This window comes from Carlito syrichta, unplaced genomic scaffold (genome assembly GCF_000164805.1).
Source record: "Carlito syrichta isolate Samal-C Ts95f unplaced genomic scaffold, Tarsius_syrichta-2.0.1 Scaffold301868, whole genome shotgun sequence".
NCBI classification, from domain to species: Eukaryota; Metazoa; Chordata; class Mammalia; order Primates; family Tarsiidae; genus Carlito; species Carlito syrichta.
In genome coordinates this window covers 916,600-930,321 of record NW_007245964.1, presented here as the reverse complement: position 1 = coordinate 930,321, position 13,722 = coordinate 916,600, and the positions used below count along the sequence as shown (strand labels likewise).

At 40.7% G+C, this 13,722-nt stretch overlaps 1 protein-coding gene and 1 pseudogene across 8 annotated transcripts in view; one reads left to right on the top strand and one right to left on the bottom strand.

The window, feature by feature from the left end:
• ELP2 (elongator acetyltransferase complex subunit 2) overlaps window positions 1-13,722 on the top strand; it is a 46,968-nt gene that overhangs the window by 10,089 nt on the left and 23,157 nt on the right. For 2 of the 7 annotated variants that reach the window (XM_021711127.1, XM_008055508.1), the window contains exons 4-11: window positions 3,159-3,315; window positions 3,710-3,787; window positions 5,949-6,013; window positions 7,932-7,998; window positions 9,252-9,392; window positions 11,312-11,407; window positions 12,462-12,562; window positions 12,694-12,825. In XM_021711127.1, the coding sequence (XP_021566802.1) occupies window positions 3,159-3,315; window positions 3,710-3,787; window positions 5,949-6,013; window positions 7,932-7,998; window positions 9,252-9,392; window positions 11,312-11,407; window positions 12,462-12,562; window positions 12,694-12,825 (837 nt within the window). The remainder of the gene's footprint in view (window positions 1-3,158; window positions 3,316-3,709; window positions 3,788-5,948; window positions 6,014-7,931; window positions 7,999-9,251; window positions 9,393-11,311; window positions 11,408-12,461; window positions 12,563-12,693; window positions 12,826-13,722) is intronic. The other 5 variants (XM_008055511.1, XM_008055510.1, XM_021711126.1 and 2 more) reach the window with 5 other exon arrangements.
• Window positions 6,884-7,763, bottom strand: LOC103257810 (annotated as a pseudogene). The gene has a single exon (XR_504142.2). The product of XR_504142.2 is annotated as a proteasome subunit alpha type-2 pseudogene (transcript).

Sequence of the window (13,722 nt, the reverse complement as noted above, 5' to 3'; positions counted from 1 at the left end):
TGCTGGTCTCCAGCGATCCTTCCGCATCAGCCTTCTGAGTAGCCGGAATTACAGGCATGCGCTACCACGCCCGACTGATTTTTTGATTTATTGTAGAGATGAGGTCTCGCTGCCCAGGCGGGTCTCGAACCTGCGGACTCAGACAGTCCACTCACCTCAGCCTCCCAAAGGCGCGGGATTACAGGCTGAGCCACCGAGCCTGGCTGAGTATTACTTTTTAAAAGCTGGCGTACTTGAGAAGTTTCTTCTGTTTTATTTGTGTTTTTAAAAAGTTATCTGAACTATAACCCCACTTAAAGATGTAAAGTGAATATTATCAATAGATTTAATTTTTTAGGGAGTCGTGACACAGACTCATATAAAAGAGAAGTTTATAAATACAGAAAAGTATACGGAAGGAAAAAACTATACAGAACCTGAGCAGTTAACTTTCTGATGAACGTCATTCCAGATCTCTAGTTATATATGTATAACTGCAAAAAAAAAAGATGATACTGGGCCAGGTGGGGTGGCTCACGCATATAATCCTAGCACTTTGGGAGACCCAGGTGTTCAAGACCAGCCTGGACAACTTGGTGACACCTCATCTCTGCAATAAATCAAAAAGCTGGGCGTAGTGATGCATGCATGTAGTTCCAGCTACTTGGAAGGCTGAAGCAGAAGGACCTGAGCCTAGCATGTTGAGGCTATGGTGACTGTGAGTGTGCCATTGCACTCCAGACTGGGTGACAGAGTGAGACTCCAACTCAAAAAAAAGAAAAGAAAAAAAAGATGATACTGTATCTGAGGATTTAAGAAAGATTTTTAGATTTAAAAAAAAATTTTTTTTTTGAGTTGGAGTCTCACTCTGTCGCCTAGACTGGAGTGCAGTGGCCGCACCCGGCCACCGCAGCCTTGACCTGCTGGGCTCCGGCGATCCTTCCGCCTCAGCCTTCCAAGTAGCTGGAGCTACAGGCATGAGCTACCACGTCTGGATAATTTTTTGATTTATTGTAGAGATGAGGTCTCACCAAGTTGCCCAGGCGGGTCTTGAACCCGTGGGCTAAGGCAATCCACCCACCTCAACCTCTCAAGGCACAGGATTACAGGCTGAGTCACCGAGCCCGGCTGTTCTTTTAGATTTATATATAACTTTTTAGTTTTTTATTTAAAATTCTTATGGATGCATAGTAGGTATATATATGTATTTATAGGGTACATATGATGTTTTAATATAAATATACAATGCAATTTTTTTTTTTTTTGAAGTGGGGTCTCACTACATTGCCCAGGCTGGATGGAGTGCAGTGGCTACTCATAGGCATGATCAAACTTTCTACAGCATTGACCTCCTGGGCTCAAGCTATTCTCCTGCTTCAGACTCCTGAGTAGCTGCGACTACAGTCACATACTATGTGTCTGGCTTAAATGGTTGTTTTTCTCTTTTTGAGTTGGAGTCTCACTGTGTTGCCCAGGCTAGAGTGCACTGGCATGCTCTCGGCCACTACAGCCTCAACCTGCTGGACTCAGGTGATCCTTCTGTCTCAGCCTTCCAAGTAGCTGGAACTATAGGTGCGCTACCACACCTGGCTAATTTTTTTATTTATTGTAGAGACGAGGTTTTGCCAAATTGCCCAGGCTGGTCTCGTACCCATGGGCTTTGGCAGTCCTCTTGCCTCAGCCTCCCAGGATGCTGGGATTACAGGCCTGAGCCACCATACCTTGCCTAAATGTTGTTTTTTTTTTTTTTTTAAAGAAATCAAAGGTTAACGATGAAAGGAAATTAGGGCACAGACCCTTATACATAAGTATTATTTACCTTCTTCAGTGACAGAGTTCTGCTTAAGTTAATGATAAAACAACTGAGGAGACATTTAAGGAACATTGCTATTGCAGCAAACGGTATTTATAAAAGACTCTATTCAAAAGAAGTGATGAAATCTCACACATTTGAAAATTAAAAAAATAAATAAATCAAGGCCAAGCGTCGTGGCTCATGTTTGTAATTCCAACACTTTGGGAGGCTGAGGCAGGAGAATCGCTTGAGTCCAGAAGTTCAAGACCACCCCAAGAAACATAGCCAGACCTCATCGTTAAAAAAAATTAAAAAATTAGGGGGAGCAGCGACGCAGAAAAAAAAAATTAACCAGAAAATCGCATATTTGTAGTCCCAGCTACTTGGAAGGCTGAGCAGGAAGGATCGCCTAAGCCCAGGAGTTGGAGGCTACAGTGAGCCATGATCATGCCACTGACTACAGCCTGGACAACAGAGTGAGATTCCAACTCAAAAAAAAAGACCAAAACATCAATAGATAAGATATTGGAGGGAATAATCTTGCATGGCAAGCAGGGGAACCTGATTAGCAAATGGGATGTCCCGCTTCTCTTTGCTATTTTTCTAATTTGCAGCCATGTTTGATTTAAGCAAGTATGAGTGAGTACTTTGCTAAAAGTACTTGGTAAAAGTTTGATGGGGAATAGAATACTCAATCCCAAAGCATACTCATTTATTAGTAGCAAAAAAAAAAGTCCATGGTGAAAAAAACCTGGCAGACACTACCTTTACTAAATATGAAGTTAAATTTTAATAAAACTAGAACAGACAGGCATCATATACCTCCTGATGTGAGCACTTACGTAGTAATGCTGTCAGAATGTATATTCTGTATCTATTCATGATGAAACATCAGACTAATTCCAAAAGAGGAACATTGCACAGAGCTGGCTTATATTGTTCGAAAATGTCAATGTCATGGACATCTGGCCATGGTAATAAGCATATATTTACCTACTTTATCCTTTTTTATGGGCTACAGTATGTCTACAGTAATTTGTTGAGTCAGTTCCCTATTAACAGTTTTAGGTTGATTGTAGTTTTCACAATTATAAACAGTGAGTGGTAAATATTCTTCATTTGTCTTTTAATATTTGTTACACTAGTGCTATTATCTCCACAGAGTAGATTCTTAATCAAAGTGTGTATGCATTTTATGTGTTGTTAACGTGATCAGACAGACTTCTTGAAAGGTTTTATTCTCCTCTTTTACCTTGGAGGATCTGTTTTTGGGTCAGGCATTTTTTTGGTACCTTTAATCCTGTGATTCCAGTTAAATAAAAGTGAAACAGACCAGTCTTTTTTTTTTTTTAATCATAATGCTTCCGTCAATCTTTCTGATTAGCTTTTAAAAGCAGTGCATCTCCAAGGCCATGAAGGACCTGTTTATGCTGTACATGCTGTTCACCAGAGGAGGGCATCAGAAGCTGTGTTGTGCACACTCATAGTTTCTTCAGCTTCGGATTCTACTGTTAGACTCTGGTCTAAAAAGGGCTCAGAAGGTAGGTTTGGAGACATTATAATCAGACAAATGAAATAGTAATTATCAAATGACTGACAGCTATATATAAGTATATAATTTTTAAAAACTTTCAAGCAACTTTAAAAATGCTATAATTTTAATCTAAATCTTTATTTCTTTTGCACTTTAAAAAAATTCCTCTATACCAAACTGTTTGACGATGTAAATTCTTTCTAATCCTTGTCATGTAAGTCATTTTGTCCTCTGTAACATTACTAACATGTAGCCATTTAACTTCACATGGTCAGTGAGGGCTCAGGAGTGACCTCTCTCATGGCCCTCCTGGTACCCAGGGCTGTGACAGTGCCGCTTGGCCTCCTTAGATGGATAAGCTCAGAGGTGGTGGTTCATGGTGTTTTTTTACTATTTCTTAGTAACATGCCTGCAGACCTTCAACTTTGGGAATGGATTCGCTCTGGCTCTCTGCTTATCTTTTCTGCCTAATACTGATGGTGAGTATTCTACTAAGTACATACTAAAAGAGCAGTATATTTGCTATCTCCATTTGCAGATATGGAGACAATCATAAGCAAAAAGAAATGTATTAGGTGTTAATTTTGTATCTAAATGTTTGCATGAACTAAGTTGAGTTTTGGATAACATACTTTCATTACAATATTCAAATGATCTGAGTAGAACATAAAGTTAAGGGAGGCTTCTTAGGATTTCAGTAGCTATTAAAAATTTAGGTGACTTGATATATGTTCAAGATTGATACTACTATTGTGGAGGGATGTAGTATCTAATTTGAGGAGAGTATCTAACTCTTGAGAAGGTGAAGGTCTGGGGTAAGTTGCAAAAGTATTGAAGATGGACCATGTGAGCAATTTGTCACATCCTGCACAGTGACAGTTTGCCTGAGATCACGTAAATGCTCCAAGCAGAAAAGTTTCTTTTCTGCGGTGAAATCCATCTGTACCTATCTTTTTTTTTTTTTTGAGCTGGAGTCTCACTCTGTCGCCCAGACTGGAGTGCAGTGGCCGCTTCCGGCCACCGCAGCCTCGACCTGCTGGGCTCCAGTGATCCTTCCGCCTCAGCCTTCCAAGTAGCCGGAATTACAGGCATGCGCTACCATGCCCGGCTGATTTTTTGATTTATTGTAGAGATGAGGTCTCGCTGCCCAGGCGGGTCTCGAACCCGCAGGCTCAGGCAATCCACTCACCTCAACCTCCCAAAGGCATGGGATTACAGGCTGAGCCACCGAGCCTGGCTGTACCTATCTTTGATTATCGTCCACCCAGATGATAGCTAGAGTGAGTCAATCAGTCCCGTTGTCTCCTCAGTTCCCTGGAAGACAGGACCGGGTAGAGAGAGGCAGGGCCTGGAAGCTTCAAGGGCAGGAGAGAGGCAGGGCCTGGACCAGCCACTCTTACCCTCTGCAGTGGAGAACCAGATTTCATGTTGTACTTCCGCTTTGTGCAAGTGTTCCCTGGGTGGAGAAGCTGCATGCATTCTGGCTTCATAACAGAATTTCATTTTTTCCTATCTGTATCAAGGCCAAGTGCCTAGAGGTTTTTTAAAAAGTTGATTTAAAGTAAGAAAATCTTTGAAAAGACACTTGGTAGCAAGGTGTTTCCTTAGATAAAGTCCCCATTTATCTTGCTCCAGAGTCGTTAGGGCTGTCCTTTAGTAATGTGAATTAATTTTTTTATCTTTTTTTTTTTTTTTTTGAGTTGGAGTCTCACTTGGTCGCCCAGACTGGAGTGCAGTGGCCGCTCCCGGCCACCGCAGCCTCGCCTGCTGGGCTCTGGCGATCCTTCCACTTCAGCCTACCAAGTAGCCGGAATTACAGGCATGCGCTACCACACCTGGCTGATTTTTTGATTTATTGTAGAGATGAGGTCTCGCTGCCCAGGCGGGTCTCGAACCTGCAGGCTCAGGCAGTCCACTCACCTCAGCCTCCCAAAGGATTACAGGCTGAGCCACTGAGCCCGGCTAATTTTTTTATCTTATAAAGAAAACTAGCTGGGCATGGTGATTTACACCTATAGTCCCAGCACTTTGGGAAACTGAGGTGAGAGGATTGCCTGAGCCCATGGGCTTGAGACCAGCCAGGGCAACTTGGCGAGACTTCATCTCTACAATAAACCAAAAATTAGCCAGGCATGGTGGCGGATGCCTGTAGATCCAGCTACTTAGAATGCCTGAGGCAGAAGGATCACCCAAGCCCAGCAGGTTAAGGCTATGGGGGACGTGAGCGTGCCTCTGCACTCCAGCCTGGGCGACAGAGTGAGACTCCAACTCAAAAAAAAAAAAGAAAACGAATTTTACAGTTGTACCTTTCGTAACTTTTTAACCAAATATTCAGTTGTGTGCAGATGCTCCTTACTTGTCCTTGAGCTTATTTTTCTATGCTTCTTCTATCAGAAATGACCTAGAATGGAGGAAGGGACCCTCAGTAGTCATTATTTGCCAAGTAACAGTTGACTAGACCATTTTAGAGTGTCACTTTTATTCCTATAGACATTTATTGAGCTCTTTTGATCGTTTGTGCAGTGGTGTGGGAAATGGAAGTCAGGGATCTTTACCCACAGCTTAGAGTCAGCATAGCTGATCATCTCAACATATGGTAGAATAGAGTACTCACAGTGAAGCCTGTCTTTTTTCCCTCAGTACCAGTATTAGCATGTGGTGATGATGACTGCAGAATTCATTTATTCGCTCAACAAGATGATCAGGTAATTAATGATGCTTATTAAGAGACTAGAATTATGTTCTGCTTAGTTACATATTTTAATGCAGACTGTTTCCAGATATAGAATTTTAGGGATGCTCTAATCTGAACCAAAATAATCCAATAGAAGAACTGTTTTTTGACAGTACTCTGTTAGATGATTTTCTGCTCTCTGGACACAAAGTAACTGTTGCCTTGGCCATCAGATCCAGAGTTATTTGGAAAATAGGTCATCTGGTGGGGAAGAGAGAAGGTAGATACCATGATAGTGTTTTTGTTTTTTCTTAAACATTTTAAATGAAGTATAACATACCTACAACTGAAGCACCCCCGATAGTATTTATTTGTCATTCTGAACTTTACTTGCACTTTGAGTCATTAAAATAAAGGAAAGAAGTTCCAGAAAGAGGATTGGTTAACTCTAGATCTGTTTTTTAAATAATGAATATAGTTGTTTTTTTACATTCTATAAGAAAGTTTAAGATGGTTGTGAAAGTCCATCTATTTAACTTTTTCCTATATTGTATCCACAGCATATGCCATTTTATCTTATGGACGTTTAAAGTAGTTGAGGCTACTTGGTATTGCTCAATGATTTAAGTATTACAGATGAAATTTTGTCTTTTTCTTTTTTTTTTTTTTTTTTGGGTTGGAGTCTCACTCTGTCGCCCAGACTGGAGTGCAGTGGCCGCTCCCAGCCACCATAGCCTCGACCTGCTGGGCTCCAGTGATCCTTCCGCCTCAGCCTTCCGAGTAGCTGGAATTACAGGCGGGCGCTTCCACACCTGGCTAATTTTTTGTTTTTGATTTTGTTGTAGAGATGAGGTCTCACCTGCCCAGGCGGGCAAGATTTTTTCACTCTTTTTTTTTGGGGGGGATTAACAGTTTATTATGATTTATAAGTGTCATTTTAAAAACATCAGTTGATTTAAACCATGTAGAAATAAGTATGCAAAAAAGTCTGCAGAACAAAACATACATTAAACATAATTAAGTAGATATATTATCTGAAACTCCAGATTGTTCAGTCACTTCATTATTATGCTATGGCAGCCAAGTAATCCTTAACTTCAGTTGGAGTAAGCCTCCTAAATCCAGCTTTATTGCAGATTCCAACTTCTATGTTATCCTCTGTCATTTGCCCTTCAAAGCTTTCCTTTAAGGTTAAGATGGCTGTATGAATGGCGTCTTCAAGTTCCAGATCCTCATTATATCTTTTCTCAAGGAAAGTTTTCTCATTCACATAATTCTTTCCCATTGCTGTGGCTTTCCAAGCAAAGTAAGCTCCAGAAGGATCTGACTGAAATAAATATGGTCGTCCCTCATTCCAACCACAAATAAGTAAGGAAACTCCAAATGGACAAACACCACCTGACTGGGTGTATTCTTGCATAACAGAACCTACCTCTGTACCAGCTGAGCTGTGGGGATGGGTTCTTGGTAAACAAGATAGTATTGCTGAGCTAGTTTTCGAGATCTGTGCACAAGCACTCTGTAATCTGGGCCCATGCCACTGTATACCAAGCCTATATGCTTGGTAATTGGTTCCACTTTGTGTATACTTCGCTCGTCATACAGAATGGATTTCTGTTTCTTCTCAGTTGCTAATACCACACCATTTGCAGCTTTAATTCCCACTGAAGGGGCTCCTCTAGCTACAGCAGCCAAAGCATATTCAATCTGGACAAGTTTACCACAAGGGCTGAACGTAGTCAGCGAAAAGCTGTACCCGCGCTCCGCCATCTTTACCTGGAGAGCCAGATTTTTTTCATTCAGAATCTTAAAGGAGTGTCTCTATGTCTAATCAGGTAGTGTTTCCAGTGAAAGGGATGCAGTAGGACTGGCTGAGACCTGATGTCAGTGATATACATGAAAATATTAAATTCTTCCATCAAGCCCAATGATTTCTGTTATCTTACTAGTTTCAGAAAGTGCTTTTTCTCTGTGGACATGAGGATTGGATAAGAGGCGTGGAATGGGCATCCTTTGGTGAGTATGAAATTTTGCTGAAGAACATATGATGGGGACAAGTATGTTTACATTCCAAGAAAGCAGCTCCTTATGTTTTAATTTTTAAGTTTTCCTTGTATGTTACATTTATCTGTTGTCCTAATTAGAAAAGAAGATAATTACCCCTTCTGGTTAACTATTAAATAGTTGGTAGAGTGTGAAACAAATTGACATTTATAAGATGATGCTGAAGCCGGGCTCGGTGGCTCAGCCTGTAATCCACACCTTTGGGAGGCTGAGGTGAGTGGATTGCCTGAGCCCGCGGGTTCGCAACCCACCTGGGCAACTTGGCGAGACCTCATCTCTACAGTAAATCAAAAATTAGCCAGGCGTGGTAGCGCGTGCCTGTAGTTCTGGCTTCTTGGAAGGCTGAGGTGGAAGGATTGCGGGAGCCCAGCAGGTCGAGGCTGTGGTGGCTGGGAGTGGCCACTGCACTCCAGTTTGGGTGACAGAGTGAGACTCCAACTCAAGAAAAAAAAAAAATGATGATGCTGGCTGGGCATGGTGGCTCATGCCTGTAATCCCAGCACTTTAGGAGGCAGAGGTGAGAGGATTGCCTGAGCCCAGGGGTTTGAAACCAGCCTGGGTAACTTGACAAGACCCAGTTTCTACAATAAATTAAAAAATTAGCTGAGTGTGTTGGCGCGTACCTGTGGTTCCAGCTACTTGGAAGGCTGAGGCAGAAGGATTGCCTGAGCCTAGCAGGTTGAGGCTGTGGTGGCTGTGAGTGTACCACTGCACTCTAACCTGGGCAGTGTAACAGAGTGAAACTCCAACTCAAAAAAAAAGGGGGAGAACACAAAAAAAAGAGGGGGAGAACATTAGTAAGGGTACCTGATCTCAAACCAGACAAAGTGGGGACCAAAGGGAGGTCCAAGCTTTTACCTTATGATACCCACTTGTTTACCTAATCCTGTTTGTACCCCACATCTTTAAAATAAAATATATTAAAAAGGTGATACTGTCTTGTCTACATGTAGACATTCTTGAAAAGCTTTTTTTAGAACTTAGTAGACTGTATGTAAGAGTTTCACATGTTATAAACATTTATTAGCAATGTATGTGTATCTATCATTCTTATAAAAGGTGAATGAAGGTCAAATGAATGAAGGGTAAGGAAACAAACTCTAAGTTTTTTGGGAAATCTAGACATGTACATATTATAGAAGAGAAAATCTTATCTAAATTTAAGAATATAATGTTTTAAAAATAATAGTTTATTTTTTAATTAGGTAGAGATCTTTTCCTAGCAAGCTGTTCACAAGATTGCCTGATAAGAATATGGAGACTGTGTATAAAATTAACATCTTTAGAAACTCAGGATGATGATAATATAAGACTGAAGGAAAATACTTTCACCATAGAAAAGGAAGGTGAGTAATAATGAAAAAATTTGATGGAACAATGCATAAGTCTCCTTGTAGGTTTGTCTATTTCATCAAACACTTACGTGAAGGTTAGTTTTTCAGAAGTGTCAGCGTCCTTTCTGAAACTGATACTCTGCATTTTTCTATTGTTATTGTGTGAGGAGTTGTTTTTTTATATGTGAAACATTTTTCTTCTAAACCATATTAGTAAGATTTTTTAAATTGCTGAAAATAATTTACTGTTTCTCAATAAATCAATTTGTAAAATGTTACTAAATTTAGCATAGAAAGATCTAAAGGAATAGTGTGTTATTTGTACTTTTTGTTGGAGTATGTTCATAAGAGACAAGTAAAATCTCTACTTGAGTGGGGTATGTAATTCTGATTTCCTTACTGTCTGGCATTTAGAATGGTGGCCCAGCACAGTAGGTCCTGTTGGAATGTTGCATTTGAAAGAAGTATTTAAAAAAAAAAAATTTGAGCCAGGCTCGGTGGCTCAGCCTGTAATCCCGTGCCTTGGGAGGCTGAGGTGAGTGGATTGCCTGAGCCCGCAGGTTCAAGACCCGCCTGGGCAACTTGGTGAGTCCTCATCTCTCCAATAAATCAAAAAATTAGCCGAGTGTGATAGCACACTCCTATAGTTCCAGCTACTTGGAAGCCTGAGGCGGAAGGATCGCCGAAGCCCAGCAGGTTGAGGCTGCGCTGGCCAGGAGTGGCCACTGCACTCCAATCTGGGCGACAGAGTGAGACTCCAACTCAAAAAAAAAAAAAAAAAAAAATTGGAGCGTGGTGGTGCGTGTGCCTGTAGTTCCAGCTACTGGAAAGGCTGAGGCAGGATTGTCTGAATCCAGTAGATGAAGGCTGCAGTGGCCATGAGTGTGTCACTGCACTCCAGCCTGGGTGACAGAGTGAGACTCCTACTCAAAAAAAAAAAAAAAAAAAGATATTTTGGTTGTATATATAAATTACAAAGTTCTCAGTGAACGTTGTTCATCCAGGTATTCTGTTCTTTGTTACTACTTTTCTTGGTTATAAAATTCATTAGAGTTGAGATTTTGGTAACATAGTTTTATGGGAGAACCAAGAAATTATACTGTGTAACCAGCACATTATGTGTAGCTAGATATACCCAAGTAGGAATTTTTTCATGATATTTTCATTACTTATTTTGTTTGAAATGTTGAAATGCTGATTTTATTTCCTTTCTGCATTTATCTTGAGTTTTAAAAAATTATATTTTAGGCTACTGCATTCTGATAATAAGTGAGGGAGGCATGCCTGTTTTTCTTTTTTGATAATAAGGAGGCTGATATGTCTGTTTTTCTTTTTTCTTTTTTTTTTCGAGTTGGAGTCTCACTCTTGTTGCAGTCTTGTCGCTGGAGTGCAGGGCCATGCTCACGGACACCGCAGCCTCGACCTGCTGGGCTTAGGCTATCCTTCCACCTCGGCCTTCAAAGTAGCTAGAACTACAGAAGCACGCCACCACGCCCAGCTAGTTTTTGTGATTTATTGTAGAGATGAGATCTCACCAAGTTGCCCAGGCTGGGATTACAGGCTGAGCCACCGTGCCCTGCTTGTTTTGCTTTTTCATTGCAGTATATCAGCAGCTGCCCCAGAACATTTTAAATATAATTTCTTAATATTTATGTGGAATCAAGTAGAGAAGAAATGTGTCTTTAGAGCTTTTTCTCCTGTAATTTTGAATAATAGGTGAAGGTTAGTAACATTTAGAATACATGTGCTTTTGTTGAATCTCAGCTATCATGTTTTTTTGTTTTGTTTTACATAATTGCACAACTGACTTGGTTATGAAAATATTCTTTTTATTTTTTATTTTTATTTTTTTTCTTTTTTTGCACCACTCCCCGAAAATATTCTTTTTAGAAGAGCTTTGAGGAAATCATGCCTTCATTGCTGTGTTGTAGGTATGAAAATTGCATTTGCTATTACTCTGGAGACTGTGCTAGCTGGTCATGAAAACTGGGTAAATGCGGTTCATTGGCAGCCCTCATTTTACAAAGGTAGGAAACCCACACATATTCCTTATTTCAGTTCAATCCAGCAGAATTTTAAGCTGAACAGACTAGGTAGAGGGTTTTTTTGAGTGAGATTAGAGATTGCAGCTTTAAGAAATTTTCAAGTTGCTAGAGCATGCTACATTTCTGTCATGCTGGACACTCAGTTCTGATGAAAATCCAACACATGGGAAAAGTTTTATTCCCACCATGATGCTGACACCAGCACACCCCCGTTAGTTTTTTTTTCTCTTACGAGTTTCCACTTGGTCCTTATAGGATTTTAGAAAGATTGACTTTCAAGCCAACTTTACTGGAACCTTTGCCCTTGGTAACACGAAACGGTAATATTGAGATACGTTATTTATGAAAAAGTAAAACTCTTTTCCCTTCTTTCTTCTGCCCTTTACCTCCATTTCTGGAGTGACAGTTCTGGGCATGCTCAGGCTGGTGCTGGGTCCCAGCTGAGGGAGTCACAGCCTCACATTCTTTCCCTGGCCTTTTCCCTGAGGCAAGAGTAGCAGTAAGGAATGCCCATATAGCCACCATTCAGGTCTTCCTTATGTTATGCCATATTGCTGCAGTAAAAAAAGTCAGTTGAATGTTACAGATAGCGAAGACCATGTGTCTTCTTTCTTCAACCTTCCCTCCATCCTTCCCTAGAGGCAGTTATAGGACTGAATTCAGTGCATATCATTTTCATGCCTACTTTCATACTTTTACTACACACTTATAGCTATAAACAGTATAGTTTTACAGCTATTAAAACTTGATATCAGTGTTTATCCTTTTACAACTTGCCTCTTTGGCTTAACATGTTTTGGAGATGTGTCCATGCTGATTCATGTAGCTCTATTTTTGTGTTTTTATTGCACTGTAATATTCCATTGTCTGAATATTCTACAGCTTGTTTATCTGTTCTTTTAATGGTAGACATGCAGATTTTTGCTATTACAAACCATGCTGTGGTGAATGTTCTTGCAGTTTCAATGTTGTTTTATGGTAATCTGTAAAAATGGTGCTTGTTGATCACCTAAAGGAATTCGTTTTTATTTTTTAGATGGTGTTCTACAGCAGCCAATGAGATTGTTGTCTGCTTCAATGGATAAAACCATGATTCTCTGGGCTCCAGATGAAGAGTCAGGAGTTTGGTTAGAACAGGTAAAAACGTGGATATTCATGGAACAGAAAGTTGGGTTCACTCTTCATATACGTTTAATGAGTGGGTCAGTGGCCTCTGTGAGGAACGTGGACTATTGATTGAGACTTGTTTTCTATCTATTACTGTATAGGTTCGAGTAGGTGAAGTAGGTGGGAACACTCTGGGATTTTATGATTGCCAGTTTAATGAAGATGGCTCCATGATCATCGCACATGCTTTCCACGGGGCATTGCACCTTTGGAAACAGAATACAGTTAACCCAGTAAGAAAAGCACCTTTAAAAAATTTTTTTTTAAGAAAAGCACCTTTAACTAAACTATTTCTAATCAAATAGAGTGAATCCTAAATGTAACCCTAGCTAAGTAGTATTTTACTGATAATACTCTGTTGAAACATAGTAGAGGCATTTAAATTCAAGTGCATCAGTTCTCTTTGTAAGCATTATACTGTAGTTATATTAAGTAGGAAAGTCATGCTTCTCTAACAGTAAAAGTACTCATTTGTATACATTATTATTGAGGGATTGAAATTTGCACATAGGTAAACTGTCTACATAAGTGAACTTGTATCCCTTTAAGCTATAGACTTTCTTTTTTTTTGAATAGGAGTCTCACTCTGTCACCTAGGCTGGAGTGTAGTGGCATGCTCACGGCCACTGCAGCCTTGACCTGCTGGGCTCAGGTGATCCTTCTGCCTCAGCCTTCCAAGTAGCTGGAACCTCAGGCATGTGCCACCATGCCCAGCTAATTTTTTGGTTTATTGTAGAGATGAAGTTGCTAAGTTGCCCAGGCTGGTCTCAAACCCCTGAACTCAGGCAATCCTCTAGACTCTGCCTCCCAAAGTGCTAGGATTACAGGTGTGAGCCCACCATACCCAGCTAAGCTATATACTTTTTTAATGGGAGTTTTCCTAAAATGTATAACTTCATGTTTTTTGGGTTTTTTTGGGTTGGAGTTTCACTCTGTCGCCCAGACTGGAGTGCAGTGGCCGGGCCCGGCCACCACAGCCTCGACCTGCTGGACTCCGGCGATCCTTCTGCCTCAGCCTTCCAAGTAGCTGAAACTAAAGGCACGCGCTACCATGCCCGGCTAATTTTTTGATTTATTGTAGAGATGAGGTCTCGCCAAGTTGCCCAGGCGGGTCTCGAACCCGTAGGCTC